This window comes from Pyxicephalus adspersus, chromosome 11 (assembly GCF_032062135.1).
Source record: "Pyxicephalus adspersus chromosome 11, UCB_Pads_2.0, whole genome shotgun sequence".
NCBI lineage: Eukaryota > Metazoa > Chordata > Amphibia > Anura > Pyxicephalidae > Pyxicephalus > Pyxicephalus adspersus.
Window position 1 is genome coordinate 46,851,903 of NC_092868.1, and position 22,949 is coordinate 46,874,851.

At 38.9% G+C, this 22,949-nt stretch overlaps 1 protein-coding gene across 2 annotated transcripts in view; it reads right to left on the reverse strand.

Annotated features, from left to right (window-relative positions):
- VPS13D (vacuolar protein sorting 13 homolog D) overlaps positions 1–22,949 on the reverse strand; it is a 135,553-nt gene that overhangs the window by 12,168 nt on the left and 100,436 nt on the right. For both annotated transcript variants that reach the window (XM_072426241.1, XM_072426242.1), the window contains 2 exons: positions 18,376–18,508; positions 17,461–17,656 (listed from right to left, as the gene is read on the reverse strand). In XM_072426241.1, coding sequence (XP_072282342.1) covers positions 17,461–17,656; positions 18,376–18,508 — 329 coding nt within the window. The remainder of the gene's footprint in view (positions 1–17,460; positions 17,657–18,375; positions 18,509–22,949) is intronic.

The following is a 22,949-nucleotide window of genomic DNA, read 5'->3' on the forward strand; positions in this document are numbered from 1 at the left end:
GCAGATAAAAGTTGCAGCAAGTTTTGATCACCTGGCAATCGTATTTTAAAGATCCAATCAAAGCTAAGTGAAGGGATTATTCTCTTTAAAAGAGGACTAACGAAGGAAATAACAGGAAAACAGGCACTTTCAAAGCTCATATTTGCTCCAATGCAAAATGCTGGTGAAACTAAAAAAATCTAAATAAATGTTAGTCACATGAAATGTTTTGCCTTTTGTACACTTGGGAAACTTTTACTTGTTCCTTTCTAATATGTGCTATATATGACATGGTAATTCTGCCAGCATCTTCCTGTACAAGGGTGACAATACTAACCTTAGGGTCCTATAGCTCTTGTAGTGTTGTTCAAGCAGTGTGTTCACTCCTATACTGCATAACATTTCCCAACAGTCAGCTCACACACATAGGGCCTGATTTAATAAAGCTCTACAAGGCTGGAGAGGATACACTTTCTTCAGTGAACCTATGTAATCCAGCAAGCATAGAATGGAATTCTTAAAAGTAATTTGTTAGCAAATATTTTCAATCCTGGACCATATCCATTCCAGGTTTGCTGGATCATCCTGGTTCACTGATGAAAGTGTATCTTCTCCAGTCTTGGGGAGTTTCAATAAATCATGTCCAATGTGTCAATATACCCACAAGCCTACACAGCATAAACTATATACCAGGGGTTGCCTATGAACATGAGGAAAACAGGTAGTGATATTAGGATTGTTGGTGGAGTGTGAACAGATCACTATTGAGGAAACAGTGTTTTTGGTATCTTAGAAAATCTGCACTGAATATAATTAATAAACAGTATTCATATAGTGCCAACATATTATGCAGCACTGTACATTAAATAGGGATCAGGACCATTCCAAATAATAATAGGCTCTGAGGTTGGTTGGATTGTGCATGTCTGAATGTCACCAATGATTTAACATTTGCACTTTGACCAATACTGGATTACTTTGTTTTCCTAGCAAGGTAAAAGCGTTGTTCCCAATCCTTTATAAAAAGGAGAGGTATAACTAAACCCACACAGAGAGTCATATCTATTTGGTGTACTGTATTGGAGCTTACAAGTTCCCAGATGTGGTGGCTGCTATAGTTTTCCTATTGGGCCAAATTGATTTGTTGGAAAAACAGAAAACCTGCTTATCTACTTATCCTTCAACAAATCTTCTTTGTAACTCCCAGTGTATTAACATGATATATTAAACAATGGTATTAAATGTCTATGCTGTTTTTGGTGAATTACCATTGAGTTATTCTTTGTGTGATGGAGATGAGAAGATGGAAGTATTTGCAATCTAAACAAATGACAGCGGCCTGTAGTCACAGAGCTGCTCCTCCAATGATACAGTACAGTGAGCAAGCATAGTCACCAAAGTACAGAATTGCTCTGTTGGCAGATAAACCTCAAATAAAGGAAAAAGATTTGATGCAGCCACCACACCTATGGCCTGATAAGTTGCATTATGACAGTTTTGTATTATTAATTGTGTTATTTGTGCGCCTCTCTAAAGTGGAGCTTAAGGTAAACAGTTATAAAAAAATAACTTTTAGACGGTTTGCTAAAGGATTCGTTTTTCTATACAGACACTTTTATGATTCACCGTTTTACGTGCAGCCTTATTCATCAACTGATCATTTTTCTCTCTCAAGCATTTCCTGTATGCACGTTTATACATTGGATAGCTGGAGTTGCCACTACTTCTCCTTATAGAGTGAATGATGAAATCAAGCCAGATAAGACACATTTAGATTACACAGTATTTATATAGCGCTGAGATATTATGTGAAGTCCATAGTCATGTCACTAGCTGTCCCTCAAAGGGGCTAACAATGTAATGTCCCTACCATAGTCAAATGCCATTACCACAGTCTAAGGTCAATTTTGGGAGAAAGCCAATAAACCTAACTGCATGTTTTTGGAATGTAGGAGGAAACCCACGCAGACATGGGGAGAACCTGCCTGAGATTCGAACCTGGGACCAAGCGTTGCAAAGGGCTAACCTCTGAGCGACCGTTCTATGCACAACTGCATTAAGTGACTTTTACGTCTACATGGATTTCAGGTTTAAATGAGCCTCATTGTGTTCAAGAGAATGTATTTTGCAGCATTAGAGGTTTCACTTCTCCGTAAGAGCTTTCTAATGAAAGCAAAGCTTAGGCAGAAGCAGCATATCAACCTAGACTGGATCAAACTGTCCCCAGACGCCGTGCGTTAGTTCCAGTTCTGAGTCACACGGCGAGATTAATTTGCATTTAAATAATGCATCCTTTGCTCCGTTTCGAACAGCCTGTTCTGCCTTTCACAAAGGAATAAGAAAGATGAATGTTTGGAGTTCAGATCATACGGAAAACATGTGTTTCTCCATGATGACTTAGAGAAGGGTCGGAAAAAAAAAATAGAAGGAAAATAAAGAAAAACAATGCATGGTTTGGCTGTCTCATGGCATCTTACTCACAAGAAATTGAAAAAATAAGCACTGGAGGACGCCTGCGAAGACTGCAGCAGATTTGGAAAAGGAACACACATACTTGTCATTGGTCTGGCTGTAATTGTTACTGAAAGATGCCTGTTATGAATAGCTACAGTGTACATTACAGCCAGCGTGAGAGGGTTAAATAGCACAGCCTCAACTCTTTATAAACTTTTGCCCTCTGGATGTGTACTTATTGGCTGCAGTACAAGTTTTGTGCTGTATTACACGCCTTAACGATATGGTTCAACTGCCGGTCAGGCTCAGGGGCTGGCAGCCAGCCAGACCGCAATCAACGTGACACACATCCCCCCAACTCTTCTCAGATCATCCTTCGAAGCTCTATCATTGCTTCTCTGCAGCTTTATTTTTTTATTCCATTTTATTTCAGAGTCAAAAAATTTGTAGAGCAAAGCTGCAGTTTTTTTTTTTGCTTGCAGCCGGCCCACGCGGGCCTCCTTTTGTTTGGGGCAGTAACTGAGCTGGGTGGCTCGTTTCGTTCCGTTTACTGTATTTGTTCATCCGATGAAAGCCGGAGAGAGTTCAAAAACAGGGCAGAAGGACAGAACAAGTGTAAAGTGCTGTCCCAGCAGGCCTTGGACTCAAATATGCAGCCTCTCGTCTGGCCGTGAAAACAAAGCGTGAAGACTGCTGTACAGCATGCCCAATTATAACATAATTATTGGACTGGGAATGGTCATATTAAGACATAGAAGTGATAGAATGTGTTGATTTTGTAGCCAAAGATGGTGGCAAATATACAGATAAAAGTTTATAGGTATTTTCAGTGAACTTATAATTTAGGTAAGTCCTGAAGCATTCAGCCTAAAGTGAGGTCTTGGAAAAATACATATGTAGTGCCCCGAAGTAATTCATGCACGTTTTCCATATAGTCCACTACAAGTATTGAAATTTACTTTGTGTTCATGACAGAAAACCCAACTTCCTGTTATCAACACTGCATCTGCTGTACTGAAATGCCAGGTTGTTGGCCTTCTTCAAATCCGGGGCGGCCATATTAGGTGCAAGGTGTGCCCCCGCATAAGGTCCTTGGACCCTCCTCAACCAACAGTTAGTTCTGCACGAGGGTCCATTGTTTGCTATGTCTACCACTGCTTAATATACATTCAGAGATTTTCTTTTCAAATACACCAATCCTTCTATTTTGATTTCCAACAGTCAGCTCACACACAGTGGACCTGATTTATTAAAACTCTCCAAGGCTGGAGGGGATACACTTTCATCAGTGAAGCTGGGTGATCCAATAAACCTGGAATAGATTTCATAAAAGTAATTTGCTATTTGTTAACAAATGTTTTCAATCCTGGACCAGATCCACTCCAGGGTTCACTGATGAAAAAGTATCTTCTCCAGCCTTCGAAGGGTTTAATAAATTAGGCCTGAGAGTAGGGAAAGGAGTGTTGGTAAATGTAGTTTTGGGTGCGTGCCTATATCAGTAGGAAAATAACAGTTTCCATTGCAAAGATTTATCAAATTCAGCATAGGAAACAAAAAAATCTGTTTTAACTGAAGAAGGAATGCTGGGACATGATGGGGAGAGGGATGTTTGGGAGGTTATTTAGTACACGCCTATACAATATTTGAAATAATTTAGGTTTGATGTAAGTTGGATCACTAGATGGAGCTTTCACTAGCTCGGTGCAGTTGCTCTATCTTTCTCTTAACAACTGTTAAGCTATCAGCCACAGGGGGGGAATTATGTTCAACAAATTCGTAACTGATAGGCTTGTGTTGTGAGAAAGCACATGGCAATCCTGCATTTGTATCTATTTTATGTGCACTGCCCAACTGTTGTGAGAAGTAGGGTTTGTGTAACAACTGATGGCTACTTAAGTGGCTTTGCATTGCCATGTATACACATCTGTTAAAGCATGAACAAGGCCTTGCAATATTTGGCCAGGAGCCTACCCAAGAAATAACATTGCTGGCGGTTTTTGCTTTTTAAGCACAAGAATATTATTCAGGTTGGACACTGATTTTAGTTATAAAGGCTAATTTAAACCTGGATTTCAATCCACATGGTTAAGAGTTCAGTGAGGTTGACGGCAGAACAGTCAAGTTTTCCACTCCTAACGAATGCAAAACAATTCTGTACAGGCAATGCTATACACAGGAGGCAAAAAACACGAGAAGGCCTTACCTAAGAGACATCAAAATGAAGAAAGCCCAAATTTAATTAGAATATCATTGTAAGTTTTAGAGATTTTTATTCACAGCCCTAAATCATAAAACACAGTTCTGTCCATTATTCCACTGCACAAAATATTAGGTAAGTAGAACACATTTGGGCAGGTACTGCTCCACTTACATTTACCAATCCCAACCTCGTCTATCAGTCTGCCAGATGGTGAAGCATGACTGCAGAAAATAAGGCTCAGCAGTAATGTTACAGTTGGGGCATGTAATTATGATGATTTTTAACTTTTATGTGGCTGCTGGCCCATGAAAAGCCATGATGTGAAACCTCCTATGAATAGTATTTGTGCTGACGCTGGTTGCAGAGATTGCTTTTAGCTTGGCAGTGAAGCGTTCTAGGAACGTACCACTACACTATGGGGTCTTTTACATTGACGTTGCCTTGCCCTTCACTTTACAGCTCAACTACCGTGTTTCCCCAATTTTAGGACATCCCCATTAAGTAAGCCACCCCCGATTTTTAAAAAAATAATTAAAATAAGACACTCACCCGTTTATAAGACAGCTCCAGATATCTGATCCTGCGTGTGTGTCTCTGATGCTGGCCAGTGTTATGATCTGGGGAGCCTGTGGAGGCAATGGTATGATCTGGGATGGTTGTGGAGGCAATGTTGTGAGCCGGGGTGCCTGTTGGGGCAGTGGTATGATCTGGGGAGCCTGTGGAGGCAATGTTATGATCTGGGATGGTTGTGGAGGCAATGTTGTTTTAGTGTGCAAACAGACTGTTCAGAAATTTAGTGATAGCTTAACATCCAAAAATATTGTCCAAAAAGTTCATGAAAAAATGAAGATCCATGAATTACAATGTTTTTCAGGCAGCTGCAGGCTGTGACATTATGCAAACTTAAAATATTATTTTGACTGCATGTCTCTGAATAATAGTTTCCGTCAAGATCACAGAGCTCTCCTTAGTGTGATGTTATCATAGCCAGACTAGTAAATATTAATATCACTATTACAATTTTTCCTAAAAATGTCTGTGGACTACAGATTAGACAATACTATCAGCTGATTCTTGGACATTGTTATGATGAGTAAAAACCCTCCTATTCTCCAAGCATGTAAACAGAGAGGTCTATTTATAGCTGATAGCAGATAGAGCTACCCGTTCTGATAGAAGCCAAAATATTACTGCACACTGCGACCTGCATTTTACATCCCATTCATAAAATACAGGCCACTGTGTGGACCCTGCAGAGAACTTTTTTGCTTAATGCTGCCAAAAGAATTCCATAACTGAAGACTAGCCGGGCTCTTCAAGGCAAGTAGAGTGCAAGATACAACTGCTGTGCTTCGGGATTGTGTACAATATATATTATATATATAAATATAATTTTTTAAAGCAGAAGTATGGCCCTGGTAAGGCCATACTGCTGTTTTTTTAATCAGACCCTTAAGTGATACCTTCATAATTAGGACGTGATTATGAGATATCACATGTGTCATTTGTCCCCATTTTTACCACCCAAAACATGCAAGGTAAATATGCAATAGCATGCAAATTTCTACTTTTTGTCAAAAGTTGAAGTGGTTAGGCTCTAATCAGTTAATATTATTAAGACCAGTTAATATTTGGCAGTGGTTTTTGTTAACATTGGCAAAGAAAAAACTGCTTTAAGCTGTGTGTTTTTTTTAGCACTTGTTGTTCATAAAAAAATTGGGGTTTGCAAATGTGTGTCAGCAACCTTGCAAAAAATAAATCAATTCTGAAGGCAGCTGGCCTTAAACACCTCACATCTCCTTCCTTTGCAGTTGAAAAGAAACTAAACCACAGACCTGACACCCTAGGGATAACCTTGTGCCTGTGCCTGCTATGCTAAATAACCATGTTGTGTGATTGAGTAAAGTCACACATTGGGCCTGGTTCTTTAAAGCTTTACAAGACTGGAGAAGAATATGGGAGAACCTGGGTGATCCAGCAAATGTGGAATTGATTTCTTAAAATTCATTGCTATTATTAGGCAAATGTTTCTAGTCCTGGACCAGAAACATTCTATGTTTGCTGGATGGCCAAGGTTCTCCCATAATAGTTTATCTTCTGCAGTTTTGTAGAGTGCCTACAACAGAATGGGGACAAGTGAGTATAACAAAGTTCAATTCTGCTTTAATGCCAAACCTCTGATATAATGGATCATTTTTCTGTTCTTGGTGTATGGGGCCATATAACTGTTTTACTCAAAAAATGTATCTATTAAAATAACAACAAAGCTAGATATTTCCAGTGAGCGTACTTCCTGTCTTGAGGATACAGCATCAGAGAAGAAATCCCCCCAATATATAGGGAATCTCAGCCGACACCAGTGAATTCCTGTCCATTGGAAGATTCCCCTCATCTCTTGCTCTTTCGGAAGCTTTAAAATTTCTTCTAGGTAACAACAGTCAATAAGACAAAAAAAAGACTCCATCTCCCAATATCGACATGCAGAAAAAAACTTGACAAAGAGTTTTCTTTCTCCTTCTCCATCCAATACAAAATACACAAATATGAAGGTGCTCCCTCTCCAAAATAACTGCTATTTGTTTGTAATAGAAAAAGATTGCAATGTGAACAGGATTTAAGACCAAATGTAATCCAATCGTCAGGTTAACAGATTATTATTATTATTACATAGTAATTTATATAGCGCCAACATATTATGCAATGCTTTACAAAGTCCATGGTCATGTCAACAGATTTATCAAAACGTTTCGTATTGCACTTGTAAAAAGCAAGTGGTGTTACTGTAAAAAACAATACTGCTTGCAGCCTAGAAACGCATCTGGAAATATCGGTGCTCCTGTCTGGGTTCCCCGAAGAAGCAGCTGGTGTTCAAGGCACGGCACCACTGATCCATCTACTTCTTGTTTTCCAGGTACAGACTGTATACACCATGCGGGGGCTCTCTGCAATGCTTACCATTCAAATATGTTACACTAAAGAAAATTGTGAAAAATATCTGTTTTTTTTTCTTTTTCTTCTACAAGTATATGACCCTTGTCAACAGAATGAAGTCTGTTTCTAGGATTGATTCACTGCATACTTGTGCCAAGGAGAGCTCTTTGAGTGCCCAGACAATTTGCTTGTTTTAGTTGTTTGTTGTGTACATTATGTGTCTGGGTTTGGCCACAGACATGTAGAAAAACCCGGGAGAACAATCACAAGGTATAAATATATCCATTGCTTACAAAAGTATTCTTTCCTTGGGAAGCTTTGACATTTTATTGTCACAATGGACTAAACTGAGTTTTTTAAGGCTCTTTTAGTTTACCCGGACTCTTTGTAAGTGAAACTAGATCTCTAAGAAGAGAAAGGGCCTGAGTTTCTTTCTATAGGGTTATGCCATAACATAAAGGTCACCTTCATCAATTTTCTATGTCTAGTGTAAAGACTGAACCTTGAGAAAAGCTAAGATAAAATTTCCATTGACCAGGTATAGAACTAGAGTATAGAGGTGAGTCCGTATCATACCAGATGCATTTTATCTGGGAGACAGGAAGGCTCCGCGCTGCACTTAAAACTCAATAATTTCATTGACATGCGTAGTATTTTTTTGCACAACCTGTGTTGAGAATTAAGGCGAGTCACATTCCACAGACCATTAAAAAACAAATCATGTATTAACTTGACTTGCTGTATTAATCTCATTAGGCAGATAAAACAGTGATAAACCCTGAGTTAGTTATGATGCAGGAGTGTACTGAATATTATCAAACAACAACCATACTTATAGAGGGTGTGTCGTATTTCTAGCCTTGAATTCCTTTTACAGTGTCCAAAAGAATTAGCAAAGGCTCTTAAAGTGGAACAAAAATCCCAATATACAAAATAAAGGATCAGGCCGGTGGTTATTGTATATGCACCGATGTGTAATATGTTGGCGCTATATAAATCCTGTTTATTAATAATAATATTAATAAATCCCTGATTAAGTGCCGTCCTTCCTCTCCAGTCTGTAACAGACGATTACAAGAAACTAACATAGACACAGACATTGGGTACTTATACTAAAAGTGTTTAAATATGTATTTTCTTTTCTTTTTTACCTATATTGGTCTAGAATACAGCAACATTAGGAGAGATTTGTGAAACTAAGGCTTGCAAAAACCAACCCGTGTAAAAACACAGTTACAGTTACACTGCTTCCTCCAAGTTAAGCATTCTGCTAAAGTATTATCAATATTATTTCACAGTGCTTTCACACAAGCTATATCGCTTTCATCCCCATGGTAACATGAACCTTTAATCTGGAATTCTGCAGTTTGTGATTGAACTGTCCAGCGCTCTGCAGCCTGCGTTCTGAACATTGACATGCAGATGTCTCGCAGGTATTTTGGCAAATGTGCTTACTCTGAAAAGCCGTTCCAGAAGAGGTTTTACCGTCATGTGGGGTTACTGGCTGAACTCTGCTTGAACCTGACCGGCATATCATTTACAGTACACACAAACAATTGTGCTATGATCACCTGCTTCAGACGGAGGGTTCAAAGTAAGTTCGTGTCCCTGCACACCTTGCCTTTCCTTACAATGAGTATTTCCTGAAAGCAGCGAGAGCGAGCCGTGGAAAGAGGAACAAAAACATATTGCCCTTTAGCTTTATGCTGCAATAAAATCTTTGAACAAAAAGGAATGCAAAGAATAATTTCATATTTGTGCATTCCACAGATAAGTGAATGAAGAGCACTAAGGGGTCTATTTAAATGCAATAAATCTGACATTCACTGATGGAGAATCTTCCAGGCCTATCTGTTTCAAATGCACTAATTGTTTTCTTCACCAGAGAATGTTTCAGTTAATGTTGGCTCCCCTGCTTTAAAAAAGAAAAGTATGCTCCAGTACAACATGAAATATGTCATTTCAATAGACATATTGGATAAAGCCTTCCTATTTCCATCTGATCCTACTATGAAACTTACTATGACTTCCAAAATTTGTGGGCAAGTTATACAATTATTATATACAAGGCTGTTCAGCAGAAAAATTATCTGACTTGTTTCATTTATGTTGTAGTTTTAGGGGATAATTACCAGATACAAAGAGATGTAGCCAAATGGAGAGACATCCATCCACGTTATTTAGTTTAGGTATTTCCACTGAAGGACATAGTTAATGCTTTAGCATACAAAGACAATTAAACCTTGGGTAGGAACAGAAAGTCCCAGAATGGTTTGCCCCATGGACAAACTCAGCTACATAAAGAAACGGTTTGATGATTTTGGTGTGGAGGAACTCAAGCGGTCTGCATAATAAACTACCTCAATGCTATTAAATGCGTTTGGAATTAGTACCCGATCTAACAAATACTACAAATTCCCACAAACACATTCCAAGCATCTCTTGAAAGCCCTCCCAGAAAAGTGGAGAACATTATAGGTGATATATCAGCCTGGGAGAGCCACAATAGTGACTGAGAGTCCCATTTGTCATTAAACAATATGCCGGTGAAGATTGATACCAGATTCAAAACGTTGAAAAGGTTTAGGAGTATGTAGAGTAATTATGGGTAACTTGAACATCTATGGGAAAAGAAGGCTTCATCAGCTGGTTCCAGCAGCCATATAATATTTCAAATCTGTAAAAAAGTAAACTTACATGAAATAAAACCCCAACAATGCTGCCCCGTTCCATTCTACCCATACACCAAAGACACGGAAACCAAATTGCACATTAACCTGATTCTTTCCTACTGCAAAGAAAAACAATTTCAACAAACAGAAACCACAAGTTCCTTGCTCACTCCAATAATGGCACTAGGTGCAGTGACATGAACACCTCAACAAACACTTCCAACAACTTGTATTAGTTGGAACAATAAACTGGAAACCTCTGAGGAGGCTGATGTAAATTTTTCTAAACGCCAATGCTTAGAAGTAAAGCATGCAGACACAAGTCCCAAGATATATTCAGACTCACTAACAGTTTCCGGATGGCCAGTCAAGTGAAACTGATAGGTAATGTCTTCAGCAACTTGAATGTGTCCAAGCCTCTGAATAGGCTATTCTCCACAGGACAGAGATGCTAAAATCTCTAAGCAAATGATCTGCTTTGGAATGTTCTGATAATTTATATGCTGTTGAAAAAGGGTTTGTTTTATTCTCAGGGTCATTTTCAGAGAACATCGTTGACATTTAAAACATGTGTTGCTTTTTAAAACATTGTCTCCTGCTCGAGAAAAATATCAGTGTTAAAACAACAACCTGAAAACTGCCATGAAATAGTTTGGAATGAGTTATGTGGTACTGATGTGTTAAAATGCCTAAAAACAACATTCGTATCAGCAAGTCTTTCAAAGGGCTGTAAATTTATGATTCAGAAGGCAGCCTGTGAGGGCACGGCTAATTAAAGGGCACAAATATGTGACAAAGAGGGCAACAACACAGCTGGCTTTGACAAAATGAGACACCACACTGTCAGTTACCCAAAGTGCTTTAGACATAGAAAAATAAAAGATACTTCAAGCCCATCTATGACCTTTTTTAATCCAAACTGAATTCTCCCAAACCAGCATTTTTCATCTCAATATTCCCCTTCTATGTTTGGAGCAGTGAGCATTGCCACGCGATGTTACCAAGGAACGGACAGGCAAGTGATGCTAGTGGGAAGGAAACAGCTAGATGTGTGGTATGCCTTGGAGTTTGCAGGTTCTCCCTTGTTTGCCTGGGCTTCTACCAGTTACTCCGGTTTCCTCCGACATTCCACAAATATGCAGGTAGGGTAACTGGCTTGCCCCTAAATTAATCTTAGACTGTTTTACTGACACTGATTGAGTTATTTACATTGGGACAGCACCATCTCCCAAAACAACCAACAGAACTGAGCTGTCGGATTTACAGCTTGGTCCTGCAGAAGAGAGCTGAAGCAATGAAAGGAGTTCAACATGACAGCACAGTGGCTCAGAGGTTAACACCATTGCCTTTGCAGCGCCCAAGTCCAAGACTCTATGGACTTTGCAGTTCTCCCAGTGTACAAAAACATGCAGTTAGGGGAATTGGTTTTCCCCCCAAAATTGGCCTCAATTGTGATTGTGAGCTCCTTTGAGGGACAGCTAGTGACAAGACTATGGACTTTGTATATATAGCGGGGTAATAATTCAATGCTATATGATAATAAATATTAGATATACATTCTATTTAATTTCCTATTGTAAGGGACAGAAACCAAACAGCTGAAGTCAAGCTTTAAAAATGCAAATATACACAATACAAAGAGTTCATTGATCACTCTCCAGAAACTTTCCTACATCTGTTTTGGAGTTTATCAGCCATGATTGCCCTAATGGCTTCCAAAGCAAGATATACTTTGCGTTTAAAAGCTCTATGGCACAAACGTTCTATCTACATACTTTCCTCACAGTAATGTGAAATTATCAATAAGAAGAACCTTTATAATGTTTGTGTTAGGTAGGAGGAGTTGAAAACTCATGTATGGACAGATCATCTTGCAGCTTCCCAAAAAAGACCCAAAGTAAGGGGAAGTGGGAGTTGTCTTCCTCATCTACCCAACAATGTTTCCATCTTTGGAGGACTGAATCCTTGAACTCTAAATTGATTATAGGCTGACTCAATTTTTGGCTAGTCCTAACTTTGAGATTTGCTACTGCTACGCTCATATCCCAAAGCAACTATCAAACCTACGACACAGAACTATAACATTTAATGAGATTTTTTAAATATAAGTTTGGAAACTGTACAACAAATGACTTTAGCTGTTTTCTTTGAATTCAGAGTTGCTTCTCCTTGCACATGTGCCCCAGTCTAGACTTTGCTAGAACAAAGTTTCAAGTCAACATTATACTTGAGCCCAGATAACCTTTTTCAAAGGAAGCCTTTTAGACTTAAGAGTTTATTGCAGTCTCTAAATCTGCTTTCCTCAGGTGGCTGGCGAACTTTAAAAGGTGGATTTTTGGCAGTTGATGTAATCAACAGACCACAGAACAAAAGGTTAATAAACTTTGTAGGAGCATTATCTAAACAAAAGCTTAATTTATCAAAAACATTTTTCCTCAGACAATCTGAAATCCCACTACACTGCCTGTTTCAAAAAAAGGATATTTGACAATAGTTTATGTGCAAGGTAAATAAATTGCAAAAAATTTTTTAGCAAATGTAATTGCAGAGCCTCCTGCTGTTTTGGCGGACATATGAGTTTTATTAATCTCCTACCTCCTGAGAGCTAAATGGGAGGGTCCTTCAATCGTCACATCATTAGTCCCAGTATGGTTATAATAAAAAAATCCTGGGAAAAGCAATAATTCATAAAGCAACAAAATATATTTCTATGGAAATTCTGAACATACAGCACAGAACACCCTCAGAGTTGTTAGGGTTGCAACAAAAACAACATTTGAGGCTTTCTGGCAGTTTAATCAGCTGGTTGTAGACTGAATAGGAAAGACAGTTTCTAAAGCTAAACTGCAGGAAAATTGTTAAAATTGAACTTAAGTCCCTCTTTGAAAAATGTGTGATCAGACAGATGGTTATTGTAGAAAGGGAAAAGCGTTCCCTTCTGCAATACCCCTCTTACCTGCTGATTGCCGCCCACCTGTCAAAATTTTGCTGAGCAGCTCAGCAGTGGTTGTCCGGGAAGTCTGGCAATTCCAGCTTCCTTTGCGTATGCCGGGAATGCATGGCCGCCATTCCGGCACAGCCAATCAAGATGCCTGAAGATCCTAAGGAGGAAGAAGAAAATGAGGAAGATGATGGTGCCCCTTCAATGGAACAGGGATTGGTGAGTAGCGTGGTTTTAGTTTTGCTTTAAAACATGGATATAATCCATATATGGAAGCTGTATGTTCAAACATCAGGATAGTGATATTGGCTTATATCTATTTTATAGGTTTTTTTTTTGTTTTCCTGGAGAAGCAAATATTTAACATGGTGAAACGCGTTGAAAATTATATTTCCAATAAAGACTTTGTGTTTTAATGCATTATGTATGTTATTACATTGTAGCTTCACGGTTTTAAAGATGTATTTATAGACATGTATTTATTGTTATGTAGATTTTATTGAACTGAAATAAAGTTGCTGCCATTTTAATGAATGAGAAAGTCTGTCACACTTATGTAAAACAAGTAGGTCTTGACCCCCCCTTAGCTTGCGACTGGAAAGGAACATCAGAACACGGATGGCTCATCCATCATTCTGCTCTTTCCACCTATTAACAAGGCTCCTTGTTAACACATGCGCACTGAAGTGCAACTGTCTCTCTCTTTGTGCTGCTTTCCCGTTTCTGAACTCTGCTGCTGCTGTACAGGGAATGTAAGAGACAGATACCATGCTAGATTTGGGTATTTTCGTTGGTTTATTGAAATAAAAATATTGAAAAAACAAATGAATTCAAACTTTTCTGTTCAAGTTTGACTGAGTACCTGTGTGCAAAGCCAGTTCCATAAAGACACAGACTGAGTTTACTGTAGAGAACTCCAGTTTCCTAAGTCACAACCACAACCCTTTTTAATACAATTTGGGATGAAATGGAAGGCTGATTGTGAGCCAAATCTTCTCATCTAGTACCTGACCTCATAAATACTTTTTTAGCTAAATAGGCACAAACCCACAAAGACACAATCCAAAATTTTGTGGAAAGCCTTCCCAGAAGAGAGTAGGAAAAACTTTTATAGACACAAGATGGGAGGAGGGGGGGGGGGGGGACAACAACAATAACTTTATGGTAATGTCTACAGGTTTGGAAGGGGGTATCACAAGCACGATGATCAGATGTCTGCAAGCTTTTGGCCATATAGTGTACGTGAGCACGTGGTGGTCCCTGTTCTATTTGGCACGACAATTCTACATTTTATTTAGCAAAATGCACAAATGGACCTGCCATCACTGCTGAACACATGGGCCCTGATTTATTAAAGATCTCCAAGACTGGAGAATATAGACTATTATGGGAGAACTTGGGTGATCTAGCAAACCTGGAATGGATATCATAAGATTATTTCTTATTTGGCAAATATTTTCAATTCTTGACCAAATCCATTCCAGGTCTGCTGGATCACCTAGGTTCTCCTATGATCTTCTCCAGTCTTGGAGATCTTTAAGAAAAAAGGGCCCTAATCATGTAAATTAGGATTTCTAAGTGGAATGCTAAGAGTTACAGCATTCTGCACATTATAGCTGTTAGCTTTGTCTTTCTCAAATTGAATATTCTGCATCACAAAAGAGGAACCATCTGAATATTAGATAAAATGGTACAAAAAATTTTTTTGTGCCTCCCTAGACAGCTATTTTATTCCAGAACAATACTGTTCAGTTTTTATGTTTTACAGGAACTAAGGAGGTTTCATAGCCTGGTAGTAATGAAAACTGTATTGTTCTGGGCCTTGGAGGTTTAGAGAATATTTAAGAGTTCAGCCAAACAGAAGAAAAAATGTTTTCATTAAAAAGCAGTGAACATTAAAAGGAAAAGTGGTGAGGTACAACATATGTCATCTAGGTAAGCAGAAGTGACTAAGTAATACCAGCCTGCATTTAGCCAGGTACAACAATAGGAACCTACCTTTACTCTTTTTTTCCTAAAAATTAACTTTGTAAAAAAATAACTTCCAGTGTGCATACAGCATTTCAATGAAACCAAATTCCCAGGGAATTTTTCTAATCAGCACTGTTATCCAATAGTGTTAAGCTGCGTACACACTTGCAATTTTTGTCATTGGAAAGGATCTTTCACGAACCTTTCCAACGACAAGGGGCTGCAAGATGCATGAACGATGCTGTACATACACCACCGTTCATGCTCTATGGAGAGGGGAGGGGGGAGAGCGACGGAGCGGCACCCTGCTGCGCGCTCTCCCCTTCCCTTTCATTACGATTGGCTGTCGTCCATCGTCCGTGGATCCGGCAGGTCGGTCGTCCGGACGATGGACGGCACGGACTGTACACACGGAAGATTTTCGCCCGATAATTGGCCGATGCCGATTATCGGGCGATAAAAATCTGCCGTGTGTACGTAGCTTAAGGCTTCATTATTCCTCTGCATTTTAGATGTGTTTACCATTCATCTCTTTGGTGTGTTTTGCTGCATAAAGCAACAAACACGCAGAAAACAGGATTTTTTCTAAAGTAGTGTAGGATGTATGCTGTGTACCCTACAGGTACACAGACACTTAAAATGTTGGTTCAAGACTGGTTCATAATCTCCTGAGGAACCCATTTTTTTTTTACATTTTGTGCATCAGACTGCACTGTTCTGTCTGTGGCAGTCCCATAAAATCCTTTGAAAATATGAAAAACTTTGAAAGCAGATTTTATTTTTAACATTTGTAGACTTCTGACCATCACACATTTGTATGAGTTTGCTGAAGATGGCATTCCAATATGATAGGTAGGACAGGAGGAGGACTGCAAGGAGTTTGTATGTTCTCCTTGTGCCTGCCTGGGTTTCCTCCAGGTACTCTGGTTTCCTCCCACATCCCAAAAACATGCAGTTAGGTTAATCTGCTTTTCCCTTTTGTTGTCCTTTGGCAGTGTTAATGGCATATCACTATGGAATGGACATTAGATTGTGAGCCCCTTTGAAAGACAGTTAGTGATTTGACAATGTAATTGTAAAGTGATGCGTAATATGTCAGCGCTAATTAAATACTGGCTAATAATAATCAGATTTTTCTGTGCTGCAGTTAGTAACACTTACAGATCTTGTCCCTGCCCCAGTCTGTGACTGGACAGTAAAATAAGAAGCAGCACACTGCTGAGCCCATCTCTCTTCCACTCCAAAATCTCTTCTCCTATCATCATGTTTCTCATTAGCACATGAGAATAGCAGCACCACTTCCTCTCCCAGTCTTAACTTTGCTGTATATAGACTGCAAGAGGCTAACAAAAAAAAATATGATGTGCTTACAATTACAAAATAAACACAACAATGTATTTATAAATACAAAGCTGTGATATTGTGTTCATCATTAACTTTATAGCATTTACTATGCTACAGTTATAAAGAGTGCAGCCTGACCAAACAGCAAACCATCTCTGGATCCAGACAATTTTCTGCTGTAAACTTTGTACTCTGTAACTCTGTGGTGGAATTTCAAGTGTGGCTTTTCACTTTTGTACGGGCACTGTTTGTGACTTGAAATGCTATTCATGTTAACAATCTCATGATACATTTTGTAGGCCCTGTGAGCACTCGATAATTTAGGCTGTCAGAAAATAAGAAAGGGCTGGCAGTTTGATTGTTATATGAAGGGGGGGAAAAATAAAATCCACAGACTGACAAACAACGGACGGAGCCAGAAAAGAGTCACTTGGAGCAGAACAAGAACTGGATTCCAAGCCACAAATAGCTGCGAAATGAAGGAATGCCCAGGGGGATTATGGTTCTTCTCTACCAAATGAAGTTAAAACACTTTGTTGTTCTCTGTTCCCCATCTCCCTAAAGAACTGTGCAGCCATCGGTGCCTTCCCTTGCCGAAATGCATGTGTAGGAAATAACCTGTGCATGGTCAGGACTATGGCAAAATTAAAATATATCACTCTGTATTACACAGAAAAATCCTAAACACTTTATTACCACCAATATAAATAACTTTGCATACCGAACCACTTTATTACATTGAGTAATGTAAGATGAGCTGCACAGCCTGGAGTAATTCCACCTCCAACAACAAAAATGTCCTCTGCTTGTGTGTAGTGACAACAGACCTCAGGGGTTGTTTATGAACACAGCGAGGAGCATTTCCATTAGCTAATGTGGTTTTCAGTGGCAGAACCGGTCTGAATTTACTACTGGCCAATAACAATAATAATATTTTACCATCACTGGCACAAATATTTCGTACTAACCTGTGTCCACTAAGTGTGGCGGTGTCTCTTACTGCTTGAGCTGTCTCTGAAGCAAAATCCAGAGCTCCGGCCACAGGTTTTGTAACTGTTCCCACTAGGCCTTTTCCTAAGCCTGAGATAAAACCGCTGACTCCACCTTCATTTTTAACACCTTCCACTGTGGAAGTGATCACACTTGTCAGCCCACCGATAATACCTGTAAGGAAATGTAAAGCTATTATTTCATTCTGGTTGGTCAATTTAACATTGATACTGCATCTTAGTGAAGTTGATGTTTAAAACAAACTAGTTAATAGATAAAAAAAAATTAGCCAAAAAAAAAAAATAACAAAACCAGTTTTGCAGCACTATTTGTTTCCAATGTTGACCATGTTGTTGATTCTGTGCAAACCAAACTAGAGGGTGGTACCCTTTAAAACCCAAGTTAACATTATTATATCACCCAGGGGTAAAGAATAAATATCTTTTGTGGACTAAAATCTTTTTTTCTCCAGAAATCCATAATGACAATTATTCATCAAAATTCTAGTTAACTAAAAAGGCTGGCTTTACAAAAAAAGGAATTACAAATAATCAGAAGAACAATTTATGAAATAAAAACTGAACTTGATACAAACTTGGGAAAATATCATCCTCAGTCTTCTCTCCAGCCCCTTTTAGCCAGGTGCACCACCCAGCACCTTTCAGTAACCACCTGGATGTTTTTGGGTGGTTACTGAAAAGTTTGGGTCACGATACAGGGGCCACCACCCGCCTACAGCTTCTTCCCATCCAGCTTTAAAAACAATATTCAGGGGAGAATACTAATCCTAGATAATGGTGAACAATCCTTATATAAATGTGCCATACCTTTGCGCTCCCCATCTAGTTTAGCATTTGTATTCATAATGTAACACAAGTTTTTTTCCTACGTACCATGAGCAAGTCCATGAATTCCGGCCACAAGATGTTCACCACTAGTAGCTGCATGATATCGGATGTATTCTCGCTCTGTCTGGTGTCTGTTGTCCATGGTCTTTCCTAGGCCATCAGAAAGAGTTCCAGCAAACTAGAACAGGATGAAGAGAAAACAAAGAATTTCAATTACATACATTCAGACAATTGAATTCCAATTGCTATATCTCCATAGAGGAGCAGAAATCACAAGAGAGACCCTCATTGCTCTGAGTAAAAACTACACTTAGTTTTTAAATCGACTCTGTTACGGAAATGATAAAAGAATCAACAGAAAATAAGCAAGCATTTAATGACTGAAAGTGTTTGTCCATATATTAATGCCACGGTCAACTTTAGGAAACAGTAATTCATTGTGTTAAAGCAGAACTAAAAGCAGTTTATACTCACCTGTAGAATTTGATCCTAATAATGAATGAATTACATAACAATGAGCATATATCAACATAATTTAAAAACACATGTACATAACCCCTGAATACTCATATCCAGGTTTCAGATCTGTTTTCAGTTTTTCCCTAACACGTACACAGTTCCTGAGTTATACGTACTAATGTGGTTAACATTGTACGTGCATGTATTTCGTACTAAAACTTAAGCACCATTGAAGTGAATGTAATACATCTTCAGTGTAAAGTAAAATAAGGCACACTGTGGTATAGATCTACTGAACAGTGTCAGTCCAGTACCATTGTTTCCTCAGAAATGCTTAGAGTATGATTGTCTTGTGTGTACTTTGTCTGGATTGTCGCAGTACAGCATCCAGCAGTAGTCAGCCATCATACTTTCATTCCAGAAACCTTGGTAGCGGTACTCCATTAACTGAATGTCCTGGTGAAAACATTCTCCTTGTTCGCCACTCACCATACCAAGACTTTCCAGGAAGAATTCTACTTGTGATTGCAAGAAATGTATTTTTTAATGACATGTGACAACCCAATTTATGAATCAAGCAGATTTTAAACTCTTTCCTTGTAGGCAGGAGACTTATGGTTGCTGTTGGGTTAGCACAATTTATTTAATATCAATTATGTCTCACCAACAATAATGCTTTATCAGTATATACTGGTATATGTATACCAGACATGAGGTCATCCTAAAGAAATGCAGCATATCCTGTAAGGTTTAAGGATGATTATGGGTCAGTACTGGTCAAACACCAGCCATTGTCTTAGTTCCTTCCTGAGTAGTTAAAAACACAGTGCCATACCTAATGAAGGAGTCTTGACCAGAGCTTGCTGGATGCAACATGTTTCTTTGATCATCTGCCAAGTTATTGATTTCCAGCAGAATCTTTGGGTGAATTCAGTTTTCTTCCGCAGCTAAGTATCTTTTGTTACCGTTTATTAATTATTATTACAGTATTGCATTGTTTTGTCTATCTATCTTATTATTAAATTGTATAATCATTCAAGTCTTTGTATTATCTCTCTTTGTACACTTCAAATTGAATCCCATCAATATTTGCATAAACTGTCACAAATTATATCCGTGACATAACAGTTGCCCAGGAAATTTTCACACAGCCACTTGAATGCATCCCAAGCTTTTAGCTCAGCTGCTGAGAGAGATTGTTTGAAAACATCATCCTGCAAAACAGACTTGATCTGTGGCCCTGGAAAAATATCCCTTCCTTCATTTCTGCAGTGCTTATGCTTGGAAACTTCTCAACAAGGTACTGAAAATCCATGGTGTTTTATTTACCCATGGCCTTTACAAGATTCTTCATCAAGCCTAACTTGATATGGAGAGGTGGCAGAAATATTTTATGCGGATCAACCAGAGGCAGAAACTTGACACTGCTTGTTTCGGGCTTATAGATATCTCTTGGTAGCCAATTGCGCTTGACATAATGGTCTCCCGTAGATCGGCTGTCCCACAGGCAAACGAAACAGCAATATTTTGTGAATCCTCCTTGCATTCCCATCAGCAAGCCAATGATCTTTAGATCCCCACAGATGTTCCACTGGTGTGTTTTATACTGGATTGCTTCAAGTAGTAACTTCATGTTGTCATAGGACTCCTTTAGGTTAACGGAATGGGAAATCGGTAAACTTGGTTTGGAATTACCATTATGCAGTAAGATTGCTTTCAAGCTTCTTTTAGAGGAATCAATGAAGATACGCCATTCAGATGGAACATGCTCTTGTGACAAACTGTTAAATAGTGCATTCATATGATGACAGTAGCACAGTGAGCCATCACTAGTGAAGAACGTTGTCAAGTTATGATTTTGTTTTCTGTAGTGAGTTAAAGTTACACCCTTTGCAAGCAAGTGCTTCTGTTTAAGCATTAAAGCAAGAAGTTCTGCTTTGTCTTTGGAGAGATTTAGATCATGACTGAGATCATTCAGCTCTGCTTGTGTAAAGGTCTCTGGTTCTGAATCTTCATTGGCCAAGTAGTCAGGATCAGATGATTCAGGGTTGTAACTGGCTGCAACTCCAGCGCATTCCTTATCACCTTCTACAGAAGCAAGTCCATCATGTGGCGGTACCGGAACTGGTAATAAATCATCATGGGGAACAGGCCTAATTGCAGAATCGAGGCTGGGATATACAATTTTGTGCTTGGTTTAGAAATAGCAGTCAATTAGATGGTCTTGTGGTTCTCTTCTTGGGATTGCAAATGGCATTGCTGCTTTACGCTGATTTAGCAAGTCACACAGTCCACTGGAACAACTGGTACACATGACATGTGGAGCCCAAGATTTATTCTGGCCACCAAGTGGACAGCCGAAATTTAATTTAGGTTCTGTGGTAATTTGGCAACGTTGTGCTTTCGTCGTGAATGAACCACATACGTAACACAAACTGTCTGGATCACTAAGGCAATTTCTAGGCATGATGACAAATTTAATCAAATGCAGTTAGTGTGGTCTCTAACTTTAAAAAAAGAAAACTGTTGTTAAATGTTGTAATATGTGAAGGCTATTTATAATGAAATTTCACACAATATTTAATTAGCTGCATCACAAAAACTAGACGTGCTAGAGAAAAACTAAACACAGTTTTGAAATCCGCATCAAAAATACTACGTAGTCCACATAAACTTAAATCTGATGACAATGACATGTTGACCTGTGATATGAGTACAAGGAACAGAAGAAACTATCCACACAAGGGGCAATGTCCCTCAGACAATTCTACAATATCTTTCCAGTCCTGACAATGATCAATAACTGAAGGATTTTTATTTGCTTGTTGTACTACATCATTTGCTTTTCCAGATTTTCAAGGTTCCCAACAGATCCACTTTTAACACCAGCTTTTTATCAGTGCTAATATTCTTGAAGCAGTTTCAAATTAACATTTTAGTTTAATAAAGAGACATGAAAAATTGACTTGCCAACTACTATCACTTAAGTACTTTTCCCTAAAAACACCATCAAACTTTTTGTTGCATTGCTTTCTAAAATGTCGATGTTCTGGTCTGATACACAGGGAATGTTGCTGACCCTAGCGCAGGATAAGATTAAATAAATTATATTGAATTTAGAACAAAAAACTGAACTCCTTCTAAAAAAACCCAAACATGACCTTAAAAAGATCTGTGGCTGCATTCCAGCATCTGCTTCTCATGGGGCGACTCCAGAACACTGAACAAGGGCAGAAGACGGCAACGTCTTCCCAGAATACAGTTCACCTACAGTGCATAACCCAAATGGAAAGTCAAGTATGACTGTTATTTAATGCTAAACATTTGGTGTGATGCTGGAAAGCTACTATGGCTCATCATGTTTTATCAAAACTGCAATCTAACTACTCTCAATAATATAATCAAGATGTAATTAAAGGAAAGTTTGTGGTTTCAGTTACAGCGATTTTCAGTGTGCCTAAGGTTTTGAAAAGTAATTAAAGTAGGACTGAACCCAATCAATAAAACTTCTTATGAACTTATGTTACTATTATTTTCAGCATTGTTTTCTTTACATTTAGCAGCTTTTATTTAAAATGGAAGTGAATTTACACTTGCTTGATCAAGCAGGTTATTATTGCCAAGACAGGCGATGTCTGAAATAATCTCTCCTACCTGCCTGATCATTCTGGGCTTCTGGCAAAAAAGCATGTGCAGGATACCAGAATACTCAGCATTCCTTGCTTCCTTTGCATGAGCCAGGAATTAATGAACTCCCACGGAGTTACATCATTCAAGCCCAGCCAATCAAGTTGGCCGAACAGCGCAAGAAAGAAGCAAAGAAAGTAGAAGATGGCGGCCACCTGCGAGGGAACAGGGACAGGTGAGTAACACCGGATTTAGTCCTGCTTTAAAGAATCTGTGGTAGTCCTTTTTTCATTTATTGTCCTCTATGTTGTTACCCCATCATATGCACCCCTGGAGGAGACAACATGTGGCCGCTCATCACTCATTTTCAAGACTATGACAAGTCCAGCACTGTCACTACCAGTACCAGCCAGTCCAGAACAATAATGTGTACCTAACGCCTGAGTGGGTCCATGTGGACCCAAAAGTGGAGGACAGCACCAGTGCCAAGATTAAACACAACAAAGGAAAGGAAAAATATAGCAGCTGTTAAT